This window comes from Mesoplodon mirus, assembly GCF_964341445.2.
Source record: "Mesoplodon mirus genome assembly, chromosome: 3".
Taxonomy (NCBI): Eukaryota; Metazoa; Chordata; class Mammalia; order Artiodactyla; family Ziphiidae; genus Mesoplodon; species Mesoplodon mirus.
Window position 1 is genome coordinate 24807785 of NC_138978.1, and position 24956 is coordinate 24832740.

Below are 24956 nucleotides of genomic sequence, written 5' to 3' on the forward strand. Positions count from 1 at the left end.
ACTCACAGCAGGACAGAGTGTTTTCTGAGAGACGTTTATTCTGTTTTTTTACCTAGGTCATTGCCAAGTGTGAAAGAGGAACCTCTGGACTGCAGCTGGAAAAGGAAGACAAGGAGGAAGGAGGAGGGTCCAGGGAGCTGCTAGCTACTCCTCATCCGCTCTCTCCTTCCCTCTGCTTTCGATTTGCTTATGGACAGTATAGCCCAGAAGGGCCCCAATCTTGGCCATGAGGACACTGCCACCGCTAGCCCCTGTAAAGCAAACACAGTTGGTGAGAGGACAACCATCTTATAGCACAGGACTGTTTCTAGCCTTGCCCACACCCTTCACCTCTCACTGCTGGGGTGCAGCCTAGTCTGTGTCTTCCTCTCTGCCCCCTCTGAGAAGGGCTGTGTCCTTCTGGGCTGGTTCTTTGGGCTTTTGACATCCAGAACTGAGGGAAGATGGAGGGTTCAGAAAGGCAGAGGGGCAGTTTGTCAGGGGTGGTTTTTCTGTAGGATTTTGGACTCCTCAGAGGGGAAGAGAAAAAAAAAAAAAAAAAGAAAGGGCTGGATGAAAGAGAGAGAGAGAGACAGGTGAAAGCACGTTTTTTAGAAGCATCATTTTGTGCTCTGTATCCATCCCCTTCATGATGTTCAAGAAATGCAAGACCAGGGTTAGTATGAGATTGAATTGGGTCGCTTCACCACATTTCTTTGCCACTCTGGTTCTCTGAGATTGAGAAGATTCATAAAATGTTAGATTGAGGATGTTTATCCTGGTTAACGCATGAGGAAACTGAGAGACTTGTGACTTGGCCAAAGCATTAGTGAAGGCTCTGGCCTTAGAGTCTGAAAACCCAAAGGCAGACTGACTGGGTTTGAATTCTGGCCGTGGTGCTAACTATATGGGAGAATTTGAGTAAATTCCTTAATCCCTGGGTGCCTCAGTTTCCCCATTGAGTGGTGGGGATTAGAAGAAGCCCCACCTAGTAGAGCTGAGTTAGCCTGTGAAAAGGGCTCAGGACAGAAAAGAGGGCCACCTGGTCCGGCCCGCACTCACCCAGGCTCTGCAGCGTGGCCACCAGTCCCCCGGTGGGCACTCCGCCTCCGTTCGCCACTGCCGACCAGCTCATCAGTGAGGCAGCCACCGAGTTGGCGGCGATGCCTGTGCTCGTGAAGCCCAGCGCGGGCAGCGCCATGGCCATGAACCCTGGAGGAAGAGGAAGCAGTGAGGGATGCCAGCCGCAGGGACCGCCCCACCTTCCGGGGCTCCCCGCCCTCCAGACCCACCTCCTCCGACGGCCATGTAGGTCAGCGTGCCCCAGAACCCGGAGTCACTGTCCTCTGAGCGTCTCTCGTCTGGAAGGATAGTGGACAATGTCCAGTGGGGAGCAGGGTCCCCCTACTCTGTGCCTGATGCTCCAGACCACCCCCGGAGGTGGGGCCACCATCCTCCCATTTCGGAGAGCCTCAATGAAGGGAAGAGACTTTTCCCAGGGTGCTCTGCCTGGTACAGAACTGGCATGAACTCATTTAGGGAGAATGGAAGAATTGACAGAGCACGGATTCGAATCTGGGACTCTCTAGCTACAGGGACCCCGCGCTGCGCTGTCCATTGGAATAGCTTCTCTCGTTCAGAGGCACGCCTGGGTCTCGAAACCAGGGATCCTGAAACTCTCCGCTTCTTTATCCCAGAGTCCTCAGGTGCCCCAGGATCCTTACCTGTCTCCTCGCAGCCGCAGGTGTAGAGTAGCAGGTAGCACAAGACGAGCGATACCGCCTTCTGCCGCATGGTGGCACAGCGCAAGGCTTTGTCGCCGTACTTGGGATGGGGGAGAGGGAAGAGACGGTCCCCAGAGCCCTATTGGAGCCACTCCCGCTCTATTGTATTCCCTTTCGATTCGAGGATGAGTCCACAAAAAGCAGCGAGATGCTCTGGACTGAGCCCAGGACCCCTCTAAGGAGCCGCAGGCTTTCCGTTTCCTCACGGCACCAGCGGGCTGATGTTCCTGCCACACCGGTGGTTATGAGAATTACAGGATGGAATCCTCTCTGGTACAGTGCCTGGCATGCACTGCGCACTCAGCGGAAGTCAGCTAGTATCATTACTGTGGTTTCTGTTTCTGGCTTTGTCTGGCTTTGTCTTAAGCAGGATACCTGGGACTTCTTTGAGCCTGTTTCCTTATCCCTAAGGTGAGCCTATTAATAAAGCCTATTTCGGAGGGTGGCTGTGAGTTTTGCAACTGTTCACCACTATATCCCTAGCATTTAGAACAGTGCCTGTCACACAGAATTTTCTAAATGATGGTTGTTGATAGATTTATTCTCCCAATGCATTGAATATTTACAGGCCCCAAACACTGGCTTCACATCAACTTCCTTTCTCACAAAGAAAGCAGAGAGGGGTAAAGGAGCTTGCCCAGGGTCACATAAGAAATTATGCAGCCTAGACACACACTCAAGGCTGCAGAATCCAAAACCTATGCTTTTTCCACTACACAGCAAAATAGAAACACACTTCCCTTTCCCCACCACAGCTCACCTCTAATGTGAACTTTGTCCGCTCAATGCATTTTCCTTGAATTGAAAACTAACAAAAAACCCAAACAACTTCCCCTGTACTGAGCACTTACTCAGCACTTTACAGCGCAAGGTTATTTATACCCATAGCAACCCCATGAAGTAGGTACCATTGTTCTAAACCACACGTTATAGATAAGGAAACTGAAGCTCAGAAAAGTAATAATCCCAAGCCTGCTAAACGAGGGAGTAGCAGTCAGGATTTAAAGCCACAGTTGACTAATGCCCAAACCCACACTTTGAATATCTACTTCAGATCACTTCATCTATCCTCAAAGATAAACTCACTGTCACATTAGATTCTACAATAAAGGGGTTTCAGAAATCGTCCAGTCCTTTGGGCAGGTAAAGTAGCTTGATTCTCATTTTACAGATGAGGAACTAAAGCCCAAGGAGGTGAAGTGGCAGGGTTAAGGCCAGAGACTGCTGACATGGCACCTATAAGCTAAGTTTCATGACTCTTGGGGTTTTGCAACCGAACCCCCTAAAAGCCCACCAACACATCCCCTCAGACCACTCTGAGCCCAGGGCACTCAGGGGTGTAGACTCCCTGAAGAGTGGGCATCCCGGCTCTCATGGCATGAGCCTCACGGGCAGGTAGCCTGGCAAAGGTTGGCAGCTTGACACCCACATCTCATAGCTTCCGGGTTTACCTTGGAGGAAAGCAGAGAAGGAAGCTTCCTGCCTACAGCCAGCTGACAGACGGGAACAGCAGTGAGGTAAGAGCTCTTAGGCTCATTTTATATAGCCCTTTCAGTTTGCCCCCCAGGTGGCCAATCCCTGTCAGAGTTTCCAGTTTTGGTTTCTCGAGCTTTGCGTCATCTTTTCTCTTCCCCTCCAGCTCTGCTCAGTGACAACATCTCTGCTGAGCTGCCTACTGGCCAAAAAGTGTAATTCAAGTCAGACACTTTCAGAATAGCTAAGAGTATTCAAAGCAGGTCAAACTAGAGTGAGATCCACAGCCCTACTGGGCTTAGTGAAGCCCGATCACCAGCTCCTCCTGGGGCAGAAGGTCTTTCACAGTTTAATTCAATTAATAATAATGCCTACCACTTATTGAGCACTTGCAGCATACAAGGGCCAAGAAAGAGATCCAATCCCACAACAGTCTTGTGAGGTACTAGAACTGTTTATAATCCTATTTTGCAGAAGAGGAGATTAAAACTTGTGGAAATGAAATCACTCTATTCCATTGTTCTCTCAGGCTGGCTGCTTCTGGGTGATGGGCATATGGTAAGACCGGTGAAGCCCATGTTCATGAGGCCATTGTCACATATCCTTTGCCATAAAATGAGTCTTCTGGCTCTGGGTAATGGATTGAGCATTCTTTCAACCTTTGGATGGCGATGCTTGCAGAACTAGAAATGCAAACCATATTCGGAGTACATAATTCCAGTAAGGATGAATCATTGTTTTCTGCAAGGTGGAAGGGGGTTGATATAATTGACCTGCCCGCGGGGGGCTGGCTGCCCTCCCTGACCAATGTTTCTATGCTGCTGCCTGCTGCTGGCTGGTTGACTAATTGTTGGCTGTTGTCAGATCAGCCTCGATGAAAGGGAGCCCAAGTTGTTGGGTCCATTCATAGCCTCCATCCTTGCCACTATGGCCACCCTTTTATGGGTCTTTTGCAAAGCAACAGGGTGGCTAACTTTAGAGGCTGGCTGACATCCACAAGATGGGACATTTGGCCATCTGGCTGGAGAGCCTCGATGGTCTCTGGTGAGCATTAATGTGAGACACAAGATCTGCATACTTTGCACCCACTCCGATAAATTCATCTATATGCCCCTTACCCAGACCTGCTTGTCTCTCAAATTCTGCTCTTTCTCTTTTCATGCCCTTGACCAACTAGCCAAGCCATTTGCCATTTATTAGGAATTAGTGTATATCTGTGCTTCAGTCATATCTTCCTCCATACGAAAGGAAGGACAAAGTATATTGCTTGGAGTGTTGCCCCCAGGGAGTTTACCGCCGTCCTTCAGGGCTACCCTCACTTGGGGTTGTAATAGAGTGGTCCATTTCCAGCTTGTGCCTATACTGACTTGTGTGTAAATCGGCTTCTACTCCCTTCCTCCTTTATCAATTTGCTATAGGGAACCCTCCATGAGGCCATAGGTATGAAGTAAAGCAGAGGTGTCAGATCAACAGAATTAGATGCCATGGAAGTCTGAGCTGCCTGTTCATTTGATTTACTCATGCCTCTGAACTCTTTGAGCCCAGCCCTGAATGTACCACTTCCATCATATTGGATTGCTGCTGTGCCCTTCTGATAACATCTAACTTTAGACATACAGCCACCTGACATCTGGTGGTCACATGCTCAGTCACTACTGGGGCCCAGTGACACATCAGAACCTTTTTGTTCCAATGGATCATGGTAATTATGCCTTACTCCAGAATCCTAGGGGTCCTCACTGCAACTCTCCTATTTGAGCTTTCAGAGACTCCTCACAGAAACTTTATCCACCACAGATTCCTCAAGCAACATTGTATCTGCAGGATCATATAATCCAAAGTGGCCGCATTGCCTGTTTTATGATCTGAACCTGCTATACAGCCCTCTGTTGGTCTGGGCACCACTCAGAATTGGCAGCTTTCCAGGTCACCTAATAAAGGGTTGGAGAAGTAGTTCTAAGCGTGTCTATTCTGTCTCCAAAATCTAAAGAGGTCCACCAAAAACTGTGCATTTTTTCTTTTTTTTTTTTTTTGCAGTACACGGGCCTCTCACTGTTGTGGCCTCTCCCACCACGGAGCACAGGCTCCGGATGCGCAGGCCCAGTGGCCATGGCTCACAGGCCCAGCCGCTCTGCGGCATGTGGGATCCTCCTGGACTGGGGCACGAACCCGTGTCCCCTGAATCAGCAGGCGGACTCAACCACTGCGCCACCAGGGAAGCCTGTGCATTTTTCTAAGAGATATGTGAGGTGAGATAACTTGTCCTGGCATGCCCCAAACCACTGAACCCCTAAAAATATTCCCAGTGTGGCAGGACCATGAATCTTCATGCAATTTACCTTCCACTCTCTGGCAAATATGGTGCTTACCATTTCCTTTTCATGTCCAATGAGCATGATGTCATCAATATAGTGGACCAATATGATGTTCTGTGGGATGTCAAGGTGATCAAGTTCCCTGAAGACTATAGATAACAGAGAGCTGGAAAGTTAACAAAGCCCTGAGGGGAGAGAGTGAAGGTGCTCTCACTGTCATATTGTGATGTAAAGGCAAACTAACCGCCTTTGATCATCTCTTCTCTTGGGTATTGAAAAGAAAGCATTTGCTAAATCAATAACCACACACAAGTGCTGGAGATTGTGCTGATATGCTCCAGTAAAGATACCACATCCAGGAGAACAGCTCTGATTGGGGCTATCACAAGGTTAAGTTCACAGTGATCTATCCATCGTCTACCTGGTCCATCTGTTTTCCTGGAGGCCAGACAGGTGAATTGAATGGGGATACGATGGGGAATCCAAGCTCAGCCAAAGTATTAGATCAGAAATAATACTGCACAAATCAGCTGTAGGGCAGTGTAATGGTTAATTTTACGTGTTAACTTGGCTAGGTCACAATACCTGGATATTTGGTCAAACGCTACTCTAGATGTTGCTGTGAGGTAGTTTTTACATGAGATTTATATTTAAATCAGTGTACTTTGAGTAAAGCAGATTACCTTCCATAATGTGGGTGAGCCTCATTCAGTTGGTTAAAAGCCTTAAGAGCAAAAAAATCCTGACTCCCCATTGGAAGAGGGAATTCTGCCTGCAGTCCGCCTTCGGGCTCAAGCTGTAACATCGATTCTTCCCTGGGTCGCCAAGTGGCCAGCCTACCCTGCAGATTGTGCACTTGCCGGCCTCCACAATTACATGAGCTAATTCCTTAAAATAAATCACTCCCTTACTATATATGTACACATCCTATTGGCTCTGTTTCTTTGGAGAACTCTGACTAATACTGGGAGTTTCAGGAGCTTCTGCTTGGCTTTTCCTATCATTATAGCCTTTACTCTGCAGATCGTGGAATCAATGAAAGGATTCTGTCAGCTTCTTTGGGACCCATTGGACTTAGACTAAACTCCATCTATATCACCTGTGCTCCTTTACTCCCTGCTCTAGCCAGAGAACTCTGTTTTGTGTCAATTCAGACTCCATTTCTTTAATAATCTTTCAAAATTCTGAGTATTGTCCTTTTTCCAATGCACAGTTATCCTTGTAAATGACAGCAGATTCCTTTGGGGAAGGATTGGAGGAATATTTACTATATATAATTATGGTATCACTGTAGAGTTGTTTCTTTAGGGGGATGGCCTCTGCTGTAGCCAAGGGGTTCTGGCTCTGTGAACTTAGATCTAGAATCTAGATGAGGGACTGTGGTTATCCATTGTAGCAGCTGATGTCAGTCGTCTGCTTACCAGCTCCTGATTTTTTAAAAAATATGAAAATAGAGGATCACCCAGTCAGCTGTCCATCCATTCCATCCCCATAACAACTTGCCATAGATTACTGCAGATCGAGGCATCCTCATTGTCACTCTGGCCTCACTGCCCTTGACAGTAATTATATTCACCTGGTCTTGGATGCCACCTCTGCCATTCTGGAATCCCAACATTAGTATTGGTATTAGGGATCCCAATTCCATAGCAGCATCTCTTACTCTTAATCCTAGGGTGCCCAAAACAGTCACCACTGAGCTACTCAGAAGTGCTTGTGTCCCCTTTATCAGTGAGTTCCTTTTGACTTAGTGCAGAGGGTGTCGTGTGGGCCCTCCTAGAGAACATGAGTGCTGAGTTCTTAGATCTTACATTCCCACCTCCCTGAACTTTCTGACCTCTTCTTAATACTCTACCAAGGAAGTTCTAGCATCTTGACCTCATTTATTGTAGGTCATCATCCTGCTTTAAGGAACCATCCTTGCAAACTATTAAGATCATATTTCAATCATCTATTGCTGAATAACAAACCACCCAAAACTTAAAGGCTTAACACAACAGCAATTTATTATTTCTCACAATTCTGCAGCCTGGGTTAGGCTCACAGCTGGGTGTTCCTACGCTTCATGTATTGTTTGTAGGTGTTGCAGGAGGCACAGTGTCCAGGATGTCCTTTTCACTTACATAAATGGCAGCTCAGCTGGGATGGATGGAACATCTGGGGCTGGTCAGGCATCTCTCTTTCTCAGCATGGTGTCTCTTCACGGCGTAAGGGTGTCTGTGTGGTTGGATTTCTTACATGGTGGCTGGCATCCAAGAGGGAGGAAATGGAAGCTGCCAGTCTTCTCAAAGGCCAGGTCTGGAACTGGAACATTGTCACTTCTACCATATTCTGTTGGTTATGGCAAGTCGTAGCCCAGTCCAAATTCAAGGAAAGGAGGAAAATAGACTCCATCTTCTGATGTGAGGAGTGGCATGTACTTAGAGGGAGAGAAGGAATTGATGGTGACCCTCTTTGGAAACTACCAGAGACCAGCTCAGGCATCCTTGCAAGCATATTAAAGCCTGACCTAACTCAAGTGTGGCCCATGATGATGTATTCCCCATTAGCCAGTCTTATATTCTGCCATGCCTGCCTCCTCACTGCCATGTCTAATACTCCCAAGATCACTCCCACATATATTAGCCAGGCCTTTCGATTCCTTTGATGTGTAGCTTATTTTTCCTGGGTCAAGACTTGAATCTCCCCACTTAGGATTTGCTGGGAACTGACCCCAGTTATTTGAGTGTGTGATGGGAGTGACATTTGTATTAAGGAGAACAAATATCTTATGCAGGACCTGCTTCACGTGAGATTATTGTATAGTCTCAAGGAAGTGAGAAACTGTTATTCCTTAGCAAGAGGGAAGGGGCTGCTTCTGCCACCCAGGAGAACTTATGAGATAAAGATTCTTAGGTTTGTCTACCCTGATGTCCCTAGCCCAGGTCTCAGGATCCTACTCTTTCCCTATCAGGACCTTGACTATGACATAGGAGATCTACTGACACTGTACATTTAGAGACCTTTGCAACTCTCCCACTTATAATGTGATTGGCTGTGATTTCTTTTTCTTCATAGCCTTCCCTTCACCACAAGTGAAAGCTTTACTAATTGTGATGCCAGCTGAAGGGCAAAGTTATCATCACTCCATCTACTACCAACAATGAGATCCCTGTTGCTTTCACATGGGTGAGAAATTCAACTACAAAATCACACCCCAGAGGTCTGTTTTCTAGGACCTCTTCTGGTACTAAACGTCCACCCATGTTCCTTAGAAAATGGAGCCTGAATCAAAGGTTGTACACTGATGCTTTCTTGGGTGTTGCAATCCCAAGGAAGCAAAAGTGAGGGGGAGAACAGAAGTGAAACAGAAAAAGAAGGAAAGAAATATAAGCTCTTACATTACTTAGCTGGCCAGAGCCCCACAAAAATCAAGGCCAGCTGCTCAGTCACATGGGATCTCTTCAAAGGGGTCACATGGAAACACTATGTCTTGGAATAGTCCATAGTAAGGCAGAAGAGTGAGGAATTTATCTGTCATCAATTTTTCATTGTCTAGTCTCATGGTTGCCAACAGGGTCTTAACAGTCTGCCCTTTGGAACCGTGTTAACTCCTTCCACTGGGCTGTTGCAGGGGAAGCCAGAGCCTTCATAAGCCCAGTTGGGTCAGACATGAGTGCCAAAGCTTCTGGTGCTCCTACTGTAGCAGGCTTAATTGAGTTCATGCCAAAGACTAGCTCTTGCCTCCTGATGATGCTGAGGCAGCCAGTAACATTTGGCAATGAGGCAAGGATGTTGACTGCTCAGAGACATCTAAACTGAATCTGGTAAAATTAAAGGAAAGACTTTGGCATTTACTTAGAATGAAATGGGAAGCTATTGGAGAGATTTGAGCAGAGGAGTGACATGTCTGAAAAGCTTTCACAGGATCACTCTGGCTTCCCAGGAGGGCAGGAACAGAAGCAAGAGGACAAGTTAGGAGTCAGTTGCAATAATCCAGATGTATCCATCAGGGTTCCATCAGAGAAGCAGAACCATTAAGAGTGGTAAGAATAAGGGATTTATCATACATATTTGATTATATGCAATTATGGGTGCTGGTTACCCAGTTTATGTACAGCTGTTTGTGCTTCTGATGTTGGGTTAGGAATCATCAGGGAAGTCCTAAATGATGGGTGTTCTGAAAGATGGACATGAAATGGTGGAGGGCAAGGTCAAGCTGGCACCCATGAAGATGAACTGGAATCTATGAGGACAAACTAGACTTCCACCCCCGCATTTCTCTCTCCCCACCTCTAAGTCTCCAATTTTGATGATGACTGGCAAGAGAATCTGGTGCCTTTCATCAACACACACCTACCCTGGAGCTGGAGAAGCTGAAGGCAGAGATTGGGGCAGGGAGTGGGTGCTGGAGGAGCTATGGTCCATCTGCTGCCTTACACCGACAAGGGGAGCCAACAGATCAGTGAAAACATGCATGAACTGCAGCAGCACTTGACCCTGTACTAGCCTTCCAAGCGTAAGCATGTCTACGGCTTCACTTCCACCTCCTAAATCCTGCCTAAATCTCCCTCTGTGGCCAATTCTCATCCAAATCTATACAAGAAAAGGAACTCTGGGAAACATAGTTGCAGCTTGGTTGAGTTGACATAATACAAAGCCCACCACACCAGATGAGAAATTGAAATGGTTTGGACCAGAGTATTGGCAACAGGGGTGTAAGAAGTGCTTGAATTCTGGAAGTATCCTGACTATCTCTCACTATCTGAATCTATGTGGTTTCTGAGCTTGGATGGTGAGCTCTGATGTGAGAGTGGTCATGTCACCTTGAGTTTGATGAGGGAGAAGCAAACAGGCTCACCACTCACTTCTACAGGGTCTGGAACAATGGTATAAATGGATGCTCACCTACCAGATGTCTAAATATTTAAAAACTCTAAATCAAGACAAGAACCTATTATTTAAGGTATATTCTATCTTCATACCTTAACAAATATAGCTTTATAACAAGAAAATGAAAAATATGTATAGAAACCTATGGTTTTTATATGACTGAAAGTCTATTAAAATGACTGAATATTAGTACATACCTGAGTGTTCTATTGGTGGACTGAAAATACTTGTATGAGGAGTAAGAAAATATGTACTCAATTAATAAATTATGTATTTATTCCATATAAGAAAGAAAAAAAAAGGAGGCTGGCCTGGCACTCAGAGCTAGGTCTTGTTATTGAACATAAATGACCACACAGAATACCAGTCTCAGACAAGATTACTCTGACACCATGATAAAATGAGACAAAACAAGGCCACTTTATATTTTGTCTAAGCATAGACAACAAGTCAAAATATCAAACAACCCCACCTTAGCTAAAATGAGTGACTGCTACTTCTTACCAATTAGTTTTACCCTTAGGCTAGTCTCTTCCTTCTATAGATCAAACTTACATCCCCAGTCATAGCATTGTCCTTGCTTTCTATCTTTTTTTCTTTTTTTAATATTTATTTACTTATTTGGCTGTGCCAGTTCTTAGTTGCAGCATGTGAGATCTTAGTTGTGGCATGTGGAATCTTTAGTTGCGGCTTGTGAACTCTTAGTTGTGGCATGCAGGATCTAGTTCCCTGACCAGGGATGGAACCTGGGCCCCCTGCATTGCGAGTGCAGCATCCTAGCCACTGGACCACCAGGGAAGTCCCTGCCCTTGCTTTCTGACATCCAATCTAGAGCAATCCCTCACTTTCTTAGACCTTCCCCCAAGTCACTCAACCCTAGCCCAGATCCTATAATAGTTTCTTCCTAACACCCTCTGAGACATCCTATGATTCCCAGTGATGTGTATTCTCCCTCACTGCTGGGAGTTATAAATCCAATTCATTTAACTACAGGTGTGTTTCTGCTGGTCTTTGGCTGAAGGGTACTGACACACCTACAATGTTTTTTTCTTGATTTTGTTTCAGCAAAATTACTAATATTTTTTCATAATTAAAAATTTCACATAATTTGTGTTCTCTTGACAGCACTGGAAAACTATAACCTGTGGGCCAAATCAGGCCTTTTGCCTGTTTTTGTAAATAAAGTTTTATTGGAACACAGCCACATTAATTCATTTATGTATTGTCTATGGCTGCTTTCATGCTACAATGGCAGAGTAGTTACGACAGAGAATGCAATGACCAACAAAGCCTAAAATATTTAGTATCTCTCCCTTTACAGAAAAGTTTACCAACCTCTGATTTAAAGAATTAAAATTAAAATGTAATTGTTTTCAGAATACACAAAATTTGAATATATTTTCATCAAAAGATTAACTAAAAATTAAAATTTTATTATATATTTTAAAATTAAAAAAATTACTCCAAAGATTTAAATCATATTACAAATAAAAAAAGCAAGCTATACATATTAATATAACTTTTTTTTTTTTTTTTTCGCCGTACGCGGACCTCTCACTGTTGTGGCCTCTCCCGTTGCGGAGCACAGGCTCCGGACGCACAGGTTCAGCGGCCATGGCTCACGGGCCCAACCGCTCCGCGGCATGTGGGATCTTCCCGGACCGGGGCACGATCCCGCGTCCCTGCACCGGCAGGCGGACTCTCAACCACTGCGCCACCAGGGAAGCCCCTAATATAACATTTTAAATCAAAATTTGAAGCTGATATATTTTGTTTTGGTAAATTTTATCAAATCTTATTTTTTAAAATAAAACTTTCTACCATTTTAGTATTCAATATCTATCTAAATGCTAATAGAAATAATTTGTACTATGCTTCACATATAATCTAGAGCTATACATACCCAGGTGAGCAATAATTGTTTAATTGGAAAACATCCCTTTGCTGCCACGTGCAGCTGTTGTGAATTTTGGGGTAATTTATGAGTACGTCTCATTTGGAATTGAAACTGGAAGAGAAGCAAGAAAATGGATATTGGGCACTACCGGCAAATGATGCTTTGTCATGCAAGGATTTATAACTACATCCGTGCTAGCGGAGAGGAAGGATTTGGCAGGTCAACCAGTTTGTTGTTTCTCTTACCTAAACTCTTCCATCTCTCAATCTTCCCCAGACACTGAAGCTATGTCTGTCCCTGATGTTGGCAGCGACGTAACCTGTAAACTTTTACAGCAATCAACACAGTCAACTTTTGTTTTGAGGACATAGGGCAAGAGATTTTAGAAGCATCCCCAGGACCTGAATGGTGCTAGTTGTAGAGCAGATGTTTGTGATTACGAGCTGTGCTGTGCCAGTGCTGAGCTTCAGATCCTGAGAGTCAGAGGCACTTGTGTGTTCTTTATTTGATGTGTGTTTGTGATATGCAGGGTCCCCTAAAACACAGGGCCTAGGTGGAAGGCTGGTTGTAGTAGTAAGGGCTCAGATACTGAAGGACTTTTCAAAATATTTATCTGTGTCTTTTTGGTTTCTGAGTTTGGATAACAGGAGTTCAAATAGTGAGGGATACCTAGCCTTTACTGACCGTCCAGATGTGAGATATGAGAGAAAGAGAGGAGTAAAGGATGACACCAAGATTTTTGGCCCAAACAACTGGAACAATGGAACTGTTGTTAACTGAAAGGGGGAGGACTCCAGGACTTTTTCTGCCAGTTCAACTCTACATGAACTAGCCTCAATCATGCAGACAGTGGAAGGAGTCTGGGTGCCTGGATGACGAGAGAGAGCACAGCCACCAGGTGACTTGAATGTTAGTCCTTAGACCGTGATTGTCAGCTCAGGCTGCTATAGCAGAAGACCATAGACTGGGTGGCTAATCAACAACAGAAATTTATTTCTTACAGTTCTCTAGGCTGTGAAGTCTAAGAGCACGGTGCTGGCAGATTCAGGGTCTGATGAAGACACCTGTTTCCTGGTTCCTCTCTTCTGTGTCCTCAAATGGTGGAGGGAGAAAGGGAGCTCTCTAGGGCCTCTTTTGTGAGGGCTTAGCCCTCTTGACCTAATCACCTCTCAAAGGCTCCACCTCCAAATACTATCACACTCAGGATTAGGTTTCAACATTTGAATTTTGGGAGGACATATTCAGTCCATTGCGATTATACAAGAGAAGAAGAAACTTCTATTTTGTTCAAGCTACTGAGTGATTGTTCATTCTCTTTGTAACAGCAGCCTAGCCTTACCCTAGGTCCTCACACCCAACCCAATCCAGGAGCAGTAGAAAAGGAATGGTTGAAGAATGTGACTCCTCATGTTTGAGGGTGGCACCGGGAGCAGTGGAACATTTTCTCCAGTGGCCTTGAGCAAAGTAGGTGTGGCACATATTGCTGGCAGACATGAAGAGGAGGACACAGCAGCAAGCCACATGGACAGATGACTTCACACCAGGTAGGAAGGAAGATGTCAGTAAGGACAGATGACAAAGACTAGATATTCCTTACCCTACTCCATTCCACCTGTGTTTGTGGTTCAGAAGACTCCTAGAACTTAGATGCAGGCCCTGGGAAGTGTGTGGGGAAAACTCTAAATTATTCCTCCTGCTATGCCTATAGGCAACTTTCAACTTATACACTAGATCCCATCCCCACTCACCTACTCAAAGACTTTGTTCCTGCAAATTTCTCCTCCTTCTCCTGTATCACTAATTTCCCCTTTACTGTCACAACCCCCATTTGAGAGAAAGAGGTCAAACTTCCCTTGACCCCCAGGCCCCCCTTCAATTATTATCCTGTTTTTGTTTTCCACTTTTTCTAAATGCTTCTCTATACTCCCTGACTCCACTGCCTCACCTCTCATTCTCTCTCTTTCTCCTCTTCTTCCCCCATTCTGTCTTTAACCCATCCCAAGCAGGCTTTTCTTCCTGCCAACCCAGTGAAACTGGTCATGTCAGGCTCACCAAACACCCTTTACCACAGGAGATCACTTCTTTCTTGAAGCCATTTCTTCACTTGGCTTCTGAGACTCAAAACTCTCCTGGTTTATGGAGCTTCCCTGGTGGCGCAGTGGTTGAGAGTCTGCCTGCCGTTGCAGGGGACACGGGTTTGTGCCCCGGTCCGGGAAGATTCCACATGCCGTGGAGCGGCTAGGCCCCTAAGCCTGTGCGTCTGGAGCCTGTCCTCCGCAATGGGAGAGGCCACAACAGTGAGAGGCCCACGTACTGCAAAAAAAACCCCAAAAACCAACTCTCCTGGTTTTCTTTCTTCCTAATTGGTTGTACCTTCTCAGTCTCATTTGCTTATTACCACTCTCTCCTTCCTTCATCCCATCCTCAGTTCCCAATCTATTGTTTGGAGCTCCAGGCCTGTCTTTGGAATTCTTTCTTCACTCTTCCCAGATGATCTCACGGCTTTTGAAGCCATCTACATGTTCATGACTTCCAAGTTATACTTGCAGCCCTCGCTGATACTCTACACCCCAGGTCTGTATCTCTAACTGCCTATTCATCTTATAATCATCTCAAAATTATCATGGCCAAAATGGAAGCTTTGATTTTCCCTCCCAAATTAGCACCTCCACGACTCTTCCAATCTCAGTAAATGCCATCACTTTTTACCCAGTTGCTCAAGCCAAAAACATAGGACACACATCCTTCATTCCTCTCTATTGTTCACACCAATGTCCAATCCCTTGGTTGGCCATTTAAGTTCTAGTCTCGAAACTTACCCCATCTTCATGATCTTGGATTTGGTAATAGTTTCTTAAGTGTCACAACAAAAGCACGGGCAACAAAAGAAAAAAATAGACAAATTGGATCACACCAAAATTAAAAACTTTTATGAATCAAAAGACATTATCTTATTACTCAGCCATAAAAAAGAACGAAATAATGCCATTTGCAGCAACATGGATGGACCTAGAGATTACCATATTAAGTGAAGTAAGTCAGACAAAAGCAAATATCATATGATATCACTTATACGTAGAATCTAAAAAAATGATACAAATGAACTTATTTACAAAACAGAAATAGACTCACAGACACAGCAAACAAACTTATGGTTACCAAAGGGGAAATGGGGGGAGGGATAAATCAGGAGTTTGGGATTAACATATACACACTACTATATATAAAATAAACAATGACTTAATGTATAGCACAGGGGACTCTACTCAATATCTTGTAATAACTTATAATGGAAAAGAATCTGAAAAAGAATATACATATATATTATATATGTATAACTGGATCACTTTGCTGCACACTTGAAACTAACACAACATTGTAAATTAACAATACTTCGATTTAAAAAATTTTTTTTAAAAGACACTATCCAGAGAGTGAGGAAAAAACCCCACAGAATGGGAGAAAATATTTGTAAATTATACATCTGGGGCTTCCCTGGTGGCGCAGTGGTTGAGAGGCCGCCTGCCGATGCAGGGGACACGGGTTCGTGCCCCGGTCTGGGAGGATCCCACATGCCGCAGAGCGGCTGGGCCCGTGAGCCATGGCCGCTGAGCCTGCACATCCGGAGCCTCAACGGGAGAGGCCACAGCGGTGAGAGGCCCGTGCACTGCAAAAAAAAAAAAGAAAAAAAATTATACATCTGATAAGGGATTAATATACAGAATATATAAAGAACTACTACACGTTAACAACAAAAAACAAACAATCCAATTTAAAACTGGGCAAAGGATTTGAACAGACATTTCTCCAAAAAAGATGTACAAATGACCAATAAGCACATGCAAAGATGCCCATCATTAATCATTAGGGAAATACAAATCAAAACCACAATGAGAAGACCTCTTCAGACCCACTAGAATGACTATTATAAAGAAAAATAATAGGAAATAAGTGTTGGCAAGGATGTGGAGAAGCTGGAACCCTTATTCATTGCTAGTGGGAACGTACAATGGTGTAGCTATTGTGGAAAACAATTTGGAGGTTCCTCAAAAAGTTAAACATAGAATTGCCATATGAGCCAGCAATTCCACTCCTAGGTATGTATTGCAAATAATTGAAAGTGAGGACTCGAACAGATACTTGAACATCGATATTCATAGCAGCATTATTCACAGTAGCCAAAAGGTGGACAAAACCCAAATGTCCAACAATAGATGAAAGGATAAACAAAATGTGATATATACATACAATGGAATATTATTCAGCCATTGAAAGGAATGAGGTTCTGATACATTCTTCAATATGGATGAACCTTGAAAATAAGCCAAACATAAAGGGACAAATTTGTATGATTTCACTTATTTGAGATACCTTGAATAGGCAAATTCATGCAGACAGGGGTTAGAATAAAGGTTACCGGGGCTGGAGGGAGGGGGAATTGGGGAGTTATTGCTTAACGGGTACAGAGTTTCTGTTTGGGATGATGAAAATGTTCTGGATATAAATATATAGATGGGTGGATATAAATAGTGATAGTTGCATAACACTGTGAATATATTTAATGCCACTGAATTATAGATCTAAAACTGGTTAAGCTGGCAAATTATATATGTTTGACCACAATGAAAGAAAAAAAACTTATCCTAATCTGGCCACCTTTCACCATCTCTACCTTTTTCTCCTGAGTCCCAGGCATCATCACCTCTGGTCATCTAACTAGTCTCCCTGCTGCCATTCTCATCTCAGGTCAGCCAGAGTGATCTTTTAAAATGTAAATCAGATCACACACTCTGCAGTTCAAAACCTTCCAATGACTTCACATAACCCTCGAACAACATCCAAACTCCTTATCATGGCGCATAAACCCTGGAGGATTTGGCTGCTGGCTGCCTCTCTAACCTATCTCCTACCATTCTCCCTTTCACTGGTCTTATTGTTACTCAGACATGCCCAGCGCTCCTAGCCTCAGGCCCTTTGCACTTACTGTCCCCTCCTCTGGAATTCTTTCCCCCAGATCTTCACATGCTTGACACCTTCACTTCATTTAGGTGTCTGCTCATGTGCCACCTCCTCAGGGAAGACTTCTTGACCATTCTATCTAAAATAGAGCCTTTCCCATCATTCTCTGTCCCTTTCCCCCACTTTATTTTGTATCTGAGCACTTAGCATCACTTGAAATTATGTTATACGTTTGTTTACTCGTATTATCGCCTGTCTGTCCTCTCTCTGGAATGGAAGCTTCATGAGAGCAGGGACTTTGTCATATTCGTTGCTGTCCTTCCAGGGCCTAGCACTGGATACTAGATGTGCAATTCATGTTTACTGGATAAATAATATAGAAATTAAATTCAGTTATATGTCAATTATATCTCAATAAAGCTGGGGACATAATTAACTTTTTTAAAAAAATAATTAATTTATTTTTGGCTGCATTGTGTCTTCGATGCTGCACGCGGGCTTTCCCTAGTTGCGGTGAGTGGGAGCTACTCTTTGTTGAGGTGCACGGGCTTTTCATTGTGGTGGCTTCTCTTGTTGTGGAGCACGGGCTCTAGGTGTGCAGGCTTCAGTAGTTGTGGCACGCAGGCTCAGTAGTTGTGGTTCACGGGCTCTAGAGCACAGGCTCAGTAGTTGTGGTGCATAGGCTTAGTTGCTCCACGGCATGTGAGATCTTCCCGGGCCGGGGCTCGAACCCGTGTCCCCTGCATTGGCAGGCGGATTCTTAACCACTGCGCCACCAGGGAAGTCCAATAATTAACTTTTTAAAAAAGAAATTGAATTCAGTTTTTTTTTAAGTGTGTTGGTATTTTTTTCACACACACACACACTGTATTTTATTTTTACAAGAGATAAATAAACTGACACCAAGCATTGTAAATGGATGACCACAACAAAAGCAACAATGATTGCAACTACCAAACACGAAACACACTCACACTATGTCATAATATTGACATTCAGTCCAGTAATCCTCCACTGTAACAGGTCCTTTACTTTGCAGTGAAAATTGATTTGAATATTTTTTACCTCTGAGTCCTTGTGGGATTTTTTTTTATTCAAAAAGAAAGTCACAAAAATTATAATCATCCTCATCAGTTCGCTCAGTCCCATGTAATTAATTTTTTTATGTTGATCTTTTGTTAGCACTTTTATGAATTCATCGGTTTTCCATTAGAGTTCTGAAAACGCTTATTCATTCAGTTCAGCAGTATAGTCAGTTACCAGAAACCTGTACTTGTCAGAGTCTTTTCCATGAATTCCTTGAAGATGAAACCCTTTTATAGGAACATTTTTGCAAAAGCATCAGAGTACACCCAGAACTGTCTATAAATGACAAAAGACTTTAAAATGACCACGTTAAAGATTTGATGAAAGTTCATAATAATGCAATTGACAAGGAAATTTAGTTATTTCTGAGATATACATTTTAAAGTAATAACTAGAATTATGACTTATAACATTATACCAGAACATATAATATTTTTAGAAATTTCATGTAATGGCTGAAACATTTATATTAACATATTTCCATACAAATAACCCAAAGAAAGTTTAGTATTAGTTTTTTTTGTTTGTTTGTTTGCTTATACTGCAGGTTCTAATTAGTCATCAGTTTTATACACATCAGTGTATACATGTCAATCCCAATCACCCAATTCAGCACACCACCATCCCCACCCCACGGTGGTTATCCCCCCTTGGTGTCCATACGTTTGTTCTCTACATCTGTGTCTCAACTTCTGCCCTGCAAACCGGTTTATCTGTACCATTTTTCTAGGTTCCACATACATGCGTTAATTTACGATATTTGTTTTTCTCTTTCTGACTTCACTCTGTATGACAGTCTCTAGATCCATCCACGTCTCAACAAATGACTCAATTTCGTTCCTTTTATGGCTGAGTAATATGCCATTGTATATATGTACTACATCTTCTTTATCCATTCGTCTGTCGAAGGGCATTTAGGTTGCTTCCATGACCTGGCTATTGTAAATAGTGCTGCAATGAACATTGGGGTGCATGTGCCTTTTTGAATTATGATTTCTCTGGGTATATGCCCAGTAGTGGGATTGCTGGATCATATGGTAATTCTATTTTTAGTTTTTGGAGGAACCTCCATACTGTTCTCCATAGTGGCTGTATCAATTTACATTCCCACCAACAGTGCAAGAGAGTTCCCTTTTCTCCACACCCTCTCCAGCATTTGTTGTTTGTAGATTTCTGATGCTGCCCATTCTAACTGGTGTGAGGTGATACCTCATTGTAGTTTTGATTTGCATTTCTCTAATAATTAGTGATGTTGAGCAGCTTTTCATGTGCTTCTTGGCCATCTATATGTCATCTTTGGAGAAATCTCTATTTCGGTCTTCTGCCCATTTTTGGATTGGGTTGTTTATTTCTTTAATATTGAGCTGTATGAGCTGTTTCTATGTTTTGGAGATTAATCCTTTGTCCATTGATTCGTTTGCAAATATTCCCATTCTGAGGGTTGTATTTTCGTCTTGTTTATGGTTTCCTTTGCTGTGCAAAAGCTCTGAAGTTTCATTAGGTCCCATTGTTTATTTTTGTTTTTATTTCCATTACTCTAGGAGGTGGATCAAAAAAGATCTTGCTGTGATTTATATCAAAGAGTGTTCTTCCTATGTTTTCCTCTAAGAGTTTTATAGTGTTCAGTCTTACATTTAGGTCTTGAATCCATTTTGAGTTTATTTTTGTGTATGGTGTTAGGGAGTGTTCTAATTTCATTCTTTTACATGTAGCTGTCCAGTTTTCCCAGCACCACTTATTGAAGAAGTTGTCTTTTCTCCATTGTATATTCTTGGCTCCTTTATCAAAAATAAGCTGACCGTATGTGCGTGGGCTTATCTCTGGGCTTTCTATCCTGTTCCATTGATCTATATGTCTGTTTTTGTGCCAGTATCATGTTGTCTTGATTACTGTAGCTTTGTAGTATAGTCTGAAGTCAGGGAGTCTGATTCCTCCAGCTCCATTTTTTTCCCTCAAGACTGCTTTGGCTATTCAGGGTCTTTTGTGTCTCCATACAAATTTTAAGATGATTTGTTCTAGTCCCATTAAAAATGCCATTGGTAATTTGATAGGGGTTGCATTGAATCCTTAGATTGCTTTGAGTAGTATAGTCATTTTCACAATATTGATTCTTCCAATCCAAGAACATGGAATATCTCTTCATCTGTTGGTATCATCTTTAATTTCTTTCATCAGTGTCTTATAGTTTTCTGCATAAAGGTCTTTTGTCTCCCTAGGTAGGTTTATACCTAGGTATTTTATTCTTTTTGTTGCAATGGTAAATGGGAGTGTTTCCTTAATTTCTCTTTCAGATTTTTCATCATTAGTGTATAGGAATGTAGGAGATTTCTGTGCATTAATTTTGTATCCTGCAACTTTACCAAATTCATTGATTAACTCTAGTAGTTTTCTGGTGGCATCTTTAGGATTCTCTATGTATTGTATCATGTCATCTGCAAACAGTGACAGTTTTACTTCTAGTTTTCCAATTTGTATTCCTTTTATTTCTTTTTCTTCTCTGATTGCCATGGCTAGGACTTCCAAAACTATGTTGAATAATAGTGGTGAGTGTGGACATCCTTGTCTCGTTCCTGATCTTAGAGGAAATGCTTTCAGTTTTTCACCATTGAGAATGATGTTTGCTGTGGGTTTGTTGTATATGGCCTTTAGTATGTTGAGGTAAGTTCCCTCTATGCCCACTTTCTGGAGAGTTTTTATCATAAATGGGTGTTGAATTTTGTCAAAAGCTTTTTCTGCATGTATTGAGATGATCATATGGTTTTTATTCTTCAGTTTGTTAATATGGTGTATCACATTGATTGATTTGTGTATATAGAAGAATCCTTGCATCCCTGGGATAAATCTCACTTGATCATCGTGTATGATCCTTTTAATGTGTTGTTGGATTCTGTTTGCTAGTATTTTGTTGAGGATTTTTGCATCTATATTCATGAATGATATTGGTCTGTAATTTTCTTTTTTTTGTAGTATCTTTGTCTGGTTTTGGTATCAGGGTGATGGTCGCCTCATAGAATGAGTTTGGGAGTGTTCCTTCCTCTGCAATTTTTTGGTAGAGTTTGAGAAGGATGCGTGTCAGCTCTTCTCTAAATGTTTGATAGAATTCACCTGTGAAGCCATCTTGTCCTGGACTTTTGTTTGTTGGAAGATTTTAAATCATAGTTTGAATTTCATTACTTGTGATTGGTCTGTTCATAATTTCTATTTCTTCCTGGTTCAGTCTTGGAAGGTTATACCTTTCTAAGAATATGTCCATTTTTTCCAGGTTGTTCATTTTATTGGCATAGAGTTGCTTGTAGTAGTCTCTTAGGACGCTTTATATTTCTGCGGTGTCTGTTGTAACTTCTTTTTCTTTTCTAATTTTATTGATTTGAGTCCTCTCCCTCTTTTTCTTGATGAGTCTGGCTAATGGTTTATCAATTTTGTTTATCTTCTCAAAGAACCAGGCTTTAGTTTTTTTTTTTTTTTTGCGGTATGCGGGCCTCTCACTGTTGTGGCCTCTCCCGTTGCGGAGCACAGGCTCCGGATGCGCAGGCCCAGCGGCCATGGCTCACGGGCCCAGCCGCTCCGCGGCATATGGGATCCTCCCAGACCGGGGCACGAACCCGTGTCCCCTGCATTGGCAGGCGGACTCTCAACCACTGCGCCACCAGGGAGGCCCCAGGCTTTAGTTTTATTGATCTCTTTTTTTTTTTTTTTTTTTGTGGTACGCGGACCTCTCACTGTTATCGCCTCTCCCATTGCGGAGCACAGGCTCTGGACGTGCAGGCTCAGTGGCCATGGCTCACAGGCCCAGCTGCTCCGCAGCATGTGGGATCTTCCCGGACTGGGCACGAACCCGTGTCACCTGCATCGGCAGGCAGACTCTCAACCACTGCGCCACCAGGGAAGCCCTCTTCAGTGATCTCTTGGTTGTTTTGTAACGTATTGTTTAGCCTCCATGTGTTTGTGTTTTTTACGTTTATCTCCCTGTAATTCATTTCTAATTTCATAGTGTTGTGGTCAGAAAAGATGCTTGATATGATTTCAATTTTCTTAAATTTACTGAGGCTTGATTTGTGACCCAAGATGTGATCTCTCCTGGAGAATGTTCCGTGCACACTTGAGAAGAAAGTGTAATCTGCTGTTTTTGGATGGAATGTCCTATAAATATCAATTAAATCTATCTGGTCTTTTGTGTCATTTAAAGCTTGTGATTCCTTATTTATTTTCATTTTGGATGATCTGTCCATTGGTGTAAGTGAGGTGTTAAATCCTCCACTATTATTGTGTTACTGTCAATTTCCTCTTTTATAGCTGTTAGCAGTTGCCTTATGTATTGAGGTGCTCTTATGTTGGGTGCGTATATATTTATAATTGTTATATCTTCTTCTTGGATTGACCCCTTGATGATTATGTAGTGTCCTTCCTTGTCTCTTGTAACATTCTTTATTTTAAAGTCTATTTTATCTGATATGAGTATAGCTACTTCAGCTTTCTTTTGATTTCCATTTGCATGGAATATCTTTTTCCATCCCCTCACTTTCAGTCTGTATGTGTCCCTAGGTCTGAAGTGGGTCTCTTGTAGACAACATATATATGGGTCTTGTTTTTGTATCCATTCAACAAGCCTGTGTCTTTTCGTTGGAGCATTTAATCCATTCACGTTTAAGGTAATTAATGATATGTATGTTCCTATGACAATTTTCTTACATGTTTGGGTTTGTTTTTGTAGGTCCTTTTCTTCTCTTGTGTTTCCCACTTAGAGAAGTTCCTTTAGCATTTGTTGTAGAGCTGGTTTGGTGGTGCTGAATTCTCTTAGCTTTTGCTTGTCTGTAAAGCTTTTGATTTCTCCATCGAATCTGAATGAGATCCTTGCCGGGTAGAGTAATCTTGGTTGTAAGTTTTTCCCTTTCATCACTTTAAGTATATCATGCCACTCCCTTCTGGCTTGTAGAGTTTCTGCTGAGAAATCAGCTGTTAACCTTATGGGAGTTCCCTTGTACATTATTTTTCGTTTTTCCTTTGCTGCCTTCAATAATTTTTCTTAGTCTTTAATTTTTGCCAGTTTGATTACTATGTGTCTTGGCGTGTTTCTCCTTGGGTTTATCCTGTATGGGACTCACTGTGCTTCCTGGACTTGGGTGGCTATTTCCTTTCCCATGTTAGGGAAGTTTTTCACTATAATGTCTTCAAATATTTTGTCTGGTCCTTTCTCTCTCTCTTCTCCTTCCGGGACCCCTATAATGCCAATGATGTTGCATTTAATGTTGTCCCAGAGGTGTCTTAGGCTGTCTTCATTTTTTTTCATTCTTTTTTCTTTATTCTGTTCCGCAGCAGTGAATTCCACCATTCTGTCTTGCAGTTCACTTATCTGTTCTTCTGCCTCAGTTATTCTGCTATTGATTCCTTCTAGTGTAGTTTTCATGTCAGTCATTGTATTGTTCATCTCTGTTTGTTTGTTCTTTAATTCTGCTAGATCTTTGTTAAACATTTCTGGCATTTTCTCGATCTTTGCCCCTATTCTTTTTCCGAGGTCCTGGATCATCTTCACTATCATTATTCTGAATTATTTTTCTGTAAGGTTGCCTATCTCCACTTCATTTAGTTGTTTTTCTGGGGTTTTATCTTGTTCCTTCATCTGGTACATAGCCCACTGCCTTTTCATCTTGTCTATCTTTCTGTGAATGTGGTTTTTGTTTCACAGGCTGCAGGACTGTCAGAATTCATTTTTTAAAAAGGTTTTATTTCTGAGTTTGCAGATCAAGAATTTACACCTGCCAATAGAAGGCAATTTTGATTTTTATCAACTACCCCCTTCCACCCTGGACCTACACCATCCTCCTTAGCATGAAGATTTTTCTGGAGATTGTGAACAGGAGGCAAGCACTGACACTCTGGGAGAGCTGACCCCGTTGAAGCTAAGTGTCCCCTCTGTGTACTTCCATGATACTCTAAGCACAGCACAATTCAGTCATTCATTATCCTGTCCGTGGTTATTTCCTTTATGTCCCCCTTTTCTTTTGCTACCATGAACAATCCTGCTAGAAATACCCTTTTTTCCTACTGTTCCCACAGGGACACACCCAACTGCTGTTGCCAAAGACACATGGAAGGAGACTCGATAAAGGGAAGGAGGGATAGGGTTTGATAGGCTAGACATTCAGCAAACAGGTGTGTGTTCAGATCAGTTCAGGAAACATCAGTCACTGTCCGCACTTTAGTCTCCCAGTAGCTGCTGACACTGTTGACTGATGTCTCCTGCTCTTCTCTTGGCTTCTGTGAAACCACTCTCCTCTCTGAACTCTCTTGATCATGGCTCCTTTGCAGGCATCTCCTCATGACAAGATCCCTGTTGGATGGACTTTCTCTTGACTCAGGAAGGGGCACTGCTATCTTCTCTCTCTAGGCTTCCAAGGTAATATCGTCCAGTCTCAGGGCATATATGCTGATCATTTCCCTCAAAACTCTCTTCATTCCAGACCTCTCCTCTAAGAGATATACAGACTAGAGCCGCCACCTTCATAATGTCTTCTTCTGGAGGTCCCATAGGCATTTAGAACTTACTATGTCAAAAATAAAACTCTTGGGAATTCCCTGGTGGTCCAGTGGTTA

The 24956-nt window shown here is 42.9% G+C and overlaps 1 protein-coding gene across 3 annotated transcripts; it reads right to left on the reverse strand.

The window, feature by feature from the left end:
- IFI6 (interferon alpha inducible protein 6) lies at positions 1-3286 on the reverse strand. Of its 3 annotated transcripts, none has more exons than XM_082614759.1 (5): positions 3215-3286; positions 1704-1803; positions 1272-1340; positions 1042-1191; positions 1-251 (listed from the first exon to the last, which is right to left on the reverse strand). In XM_082614759.1, exons 2-5 carry the CDS (start codon positions 1771-1773, stop codon positions 145-147), a joined length of 396 nt encoding a protein of 131 aa, XP_082470885.1. In that variant the 5' UTR covers positions 1774-1803; positions 3215-3286; the 3' UTR covers positions 1-144. The 3 variants fall into 3 exon arrangements, with proteins under 3 accessions (XP_082470885.1, XP_082470886.1, XP_082470887.1); XM_082614760.1 differs by having other exon boundaries at positions 1704-1990; positions 3215-3251; XM_082614761.1 differs by lacking the exon at positions 1272-1340.
- Between the last annotated feature and the right edge of the window lie 21670 nt (positions 3287-24956).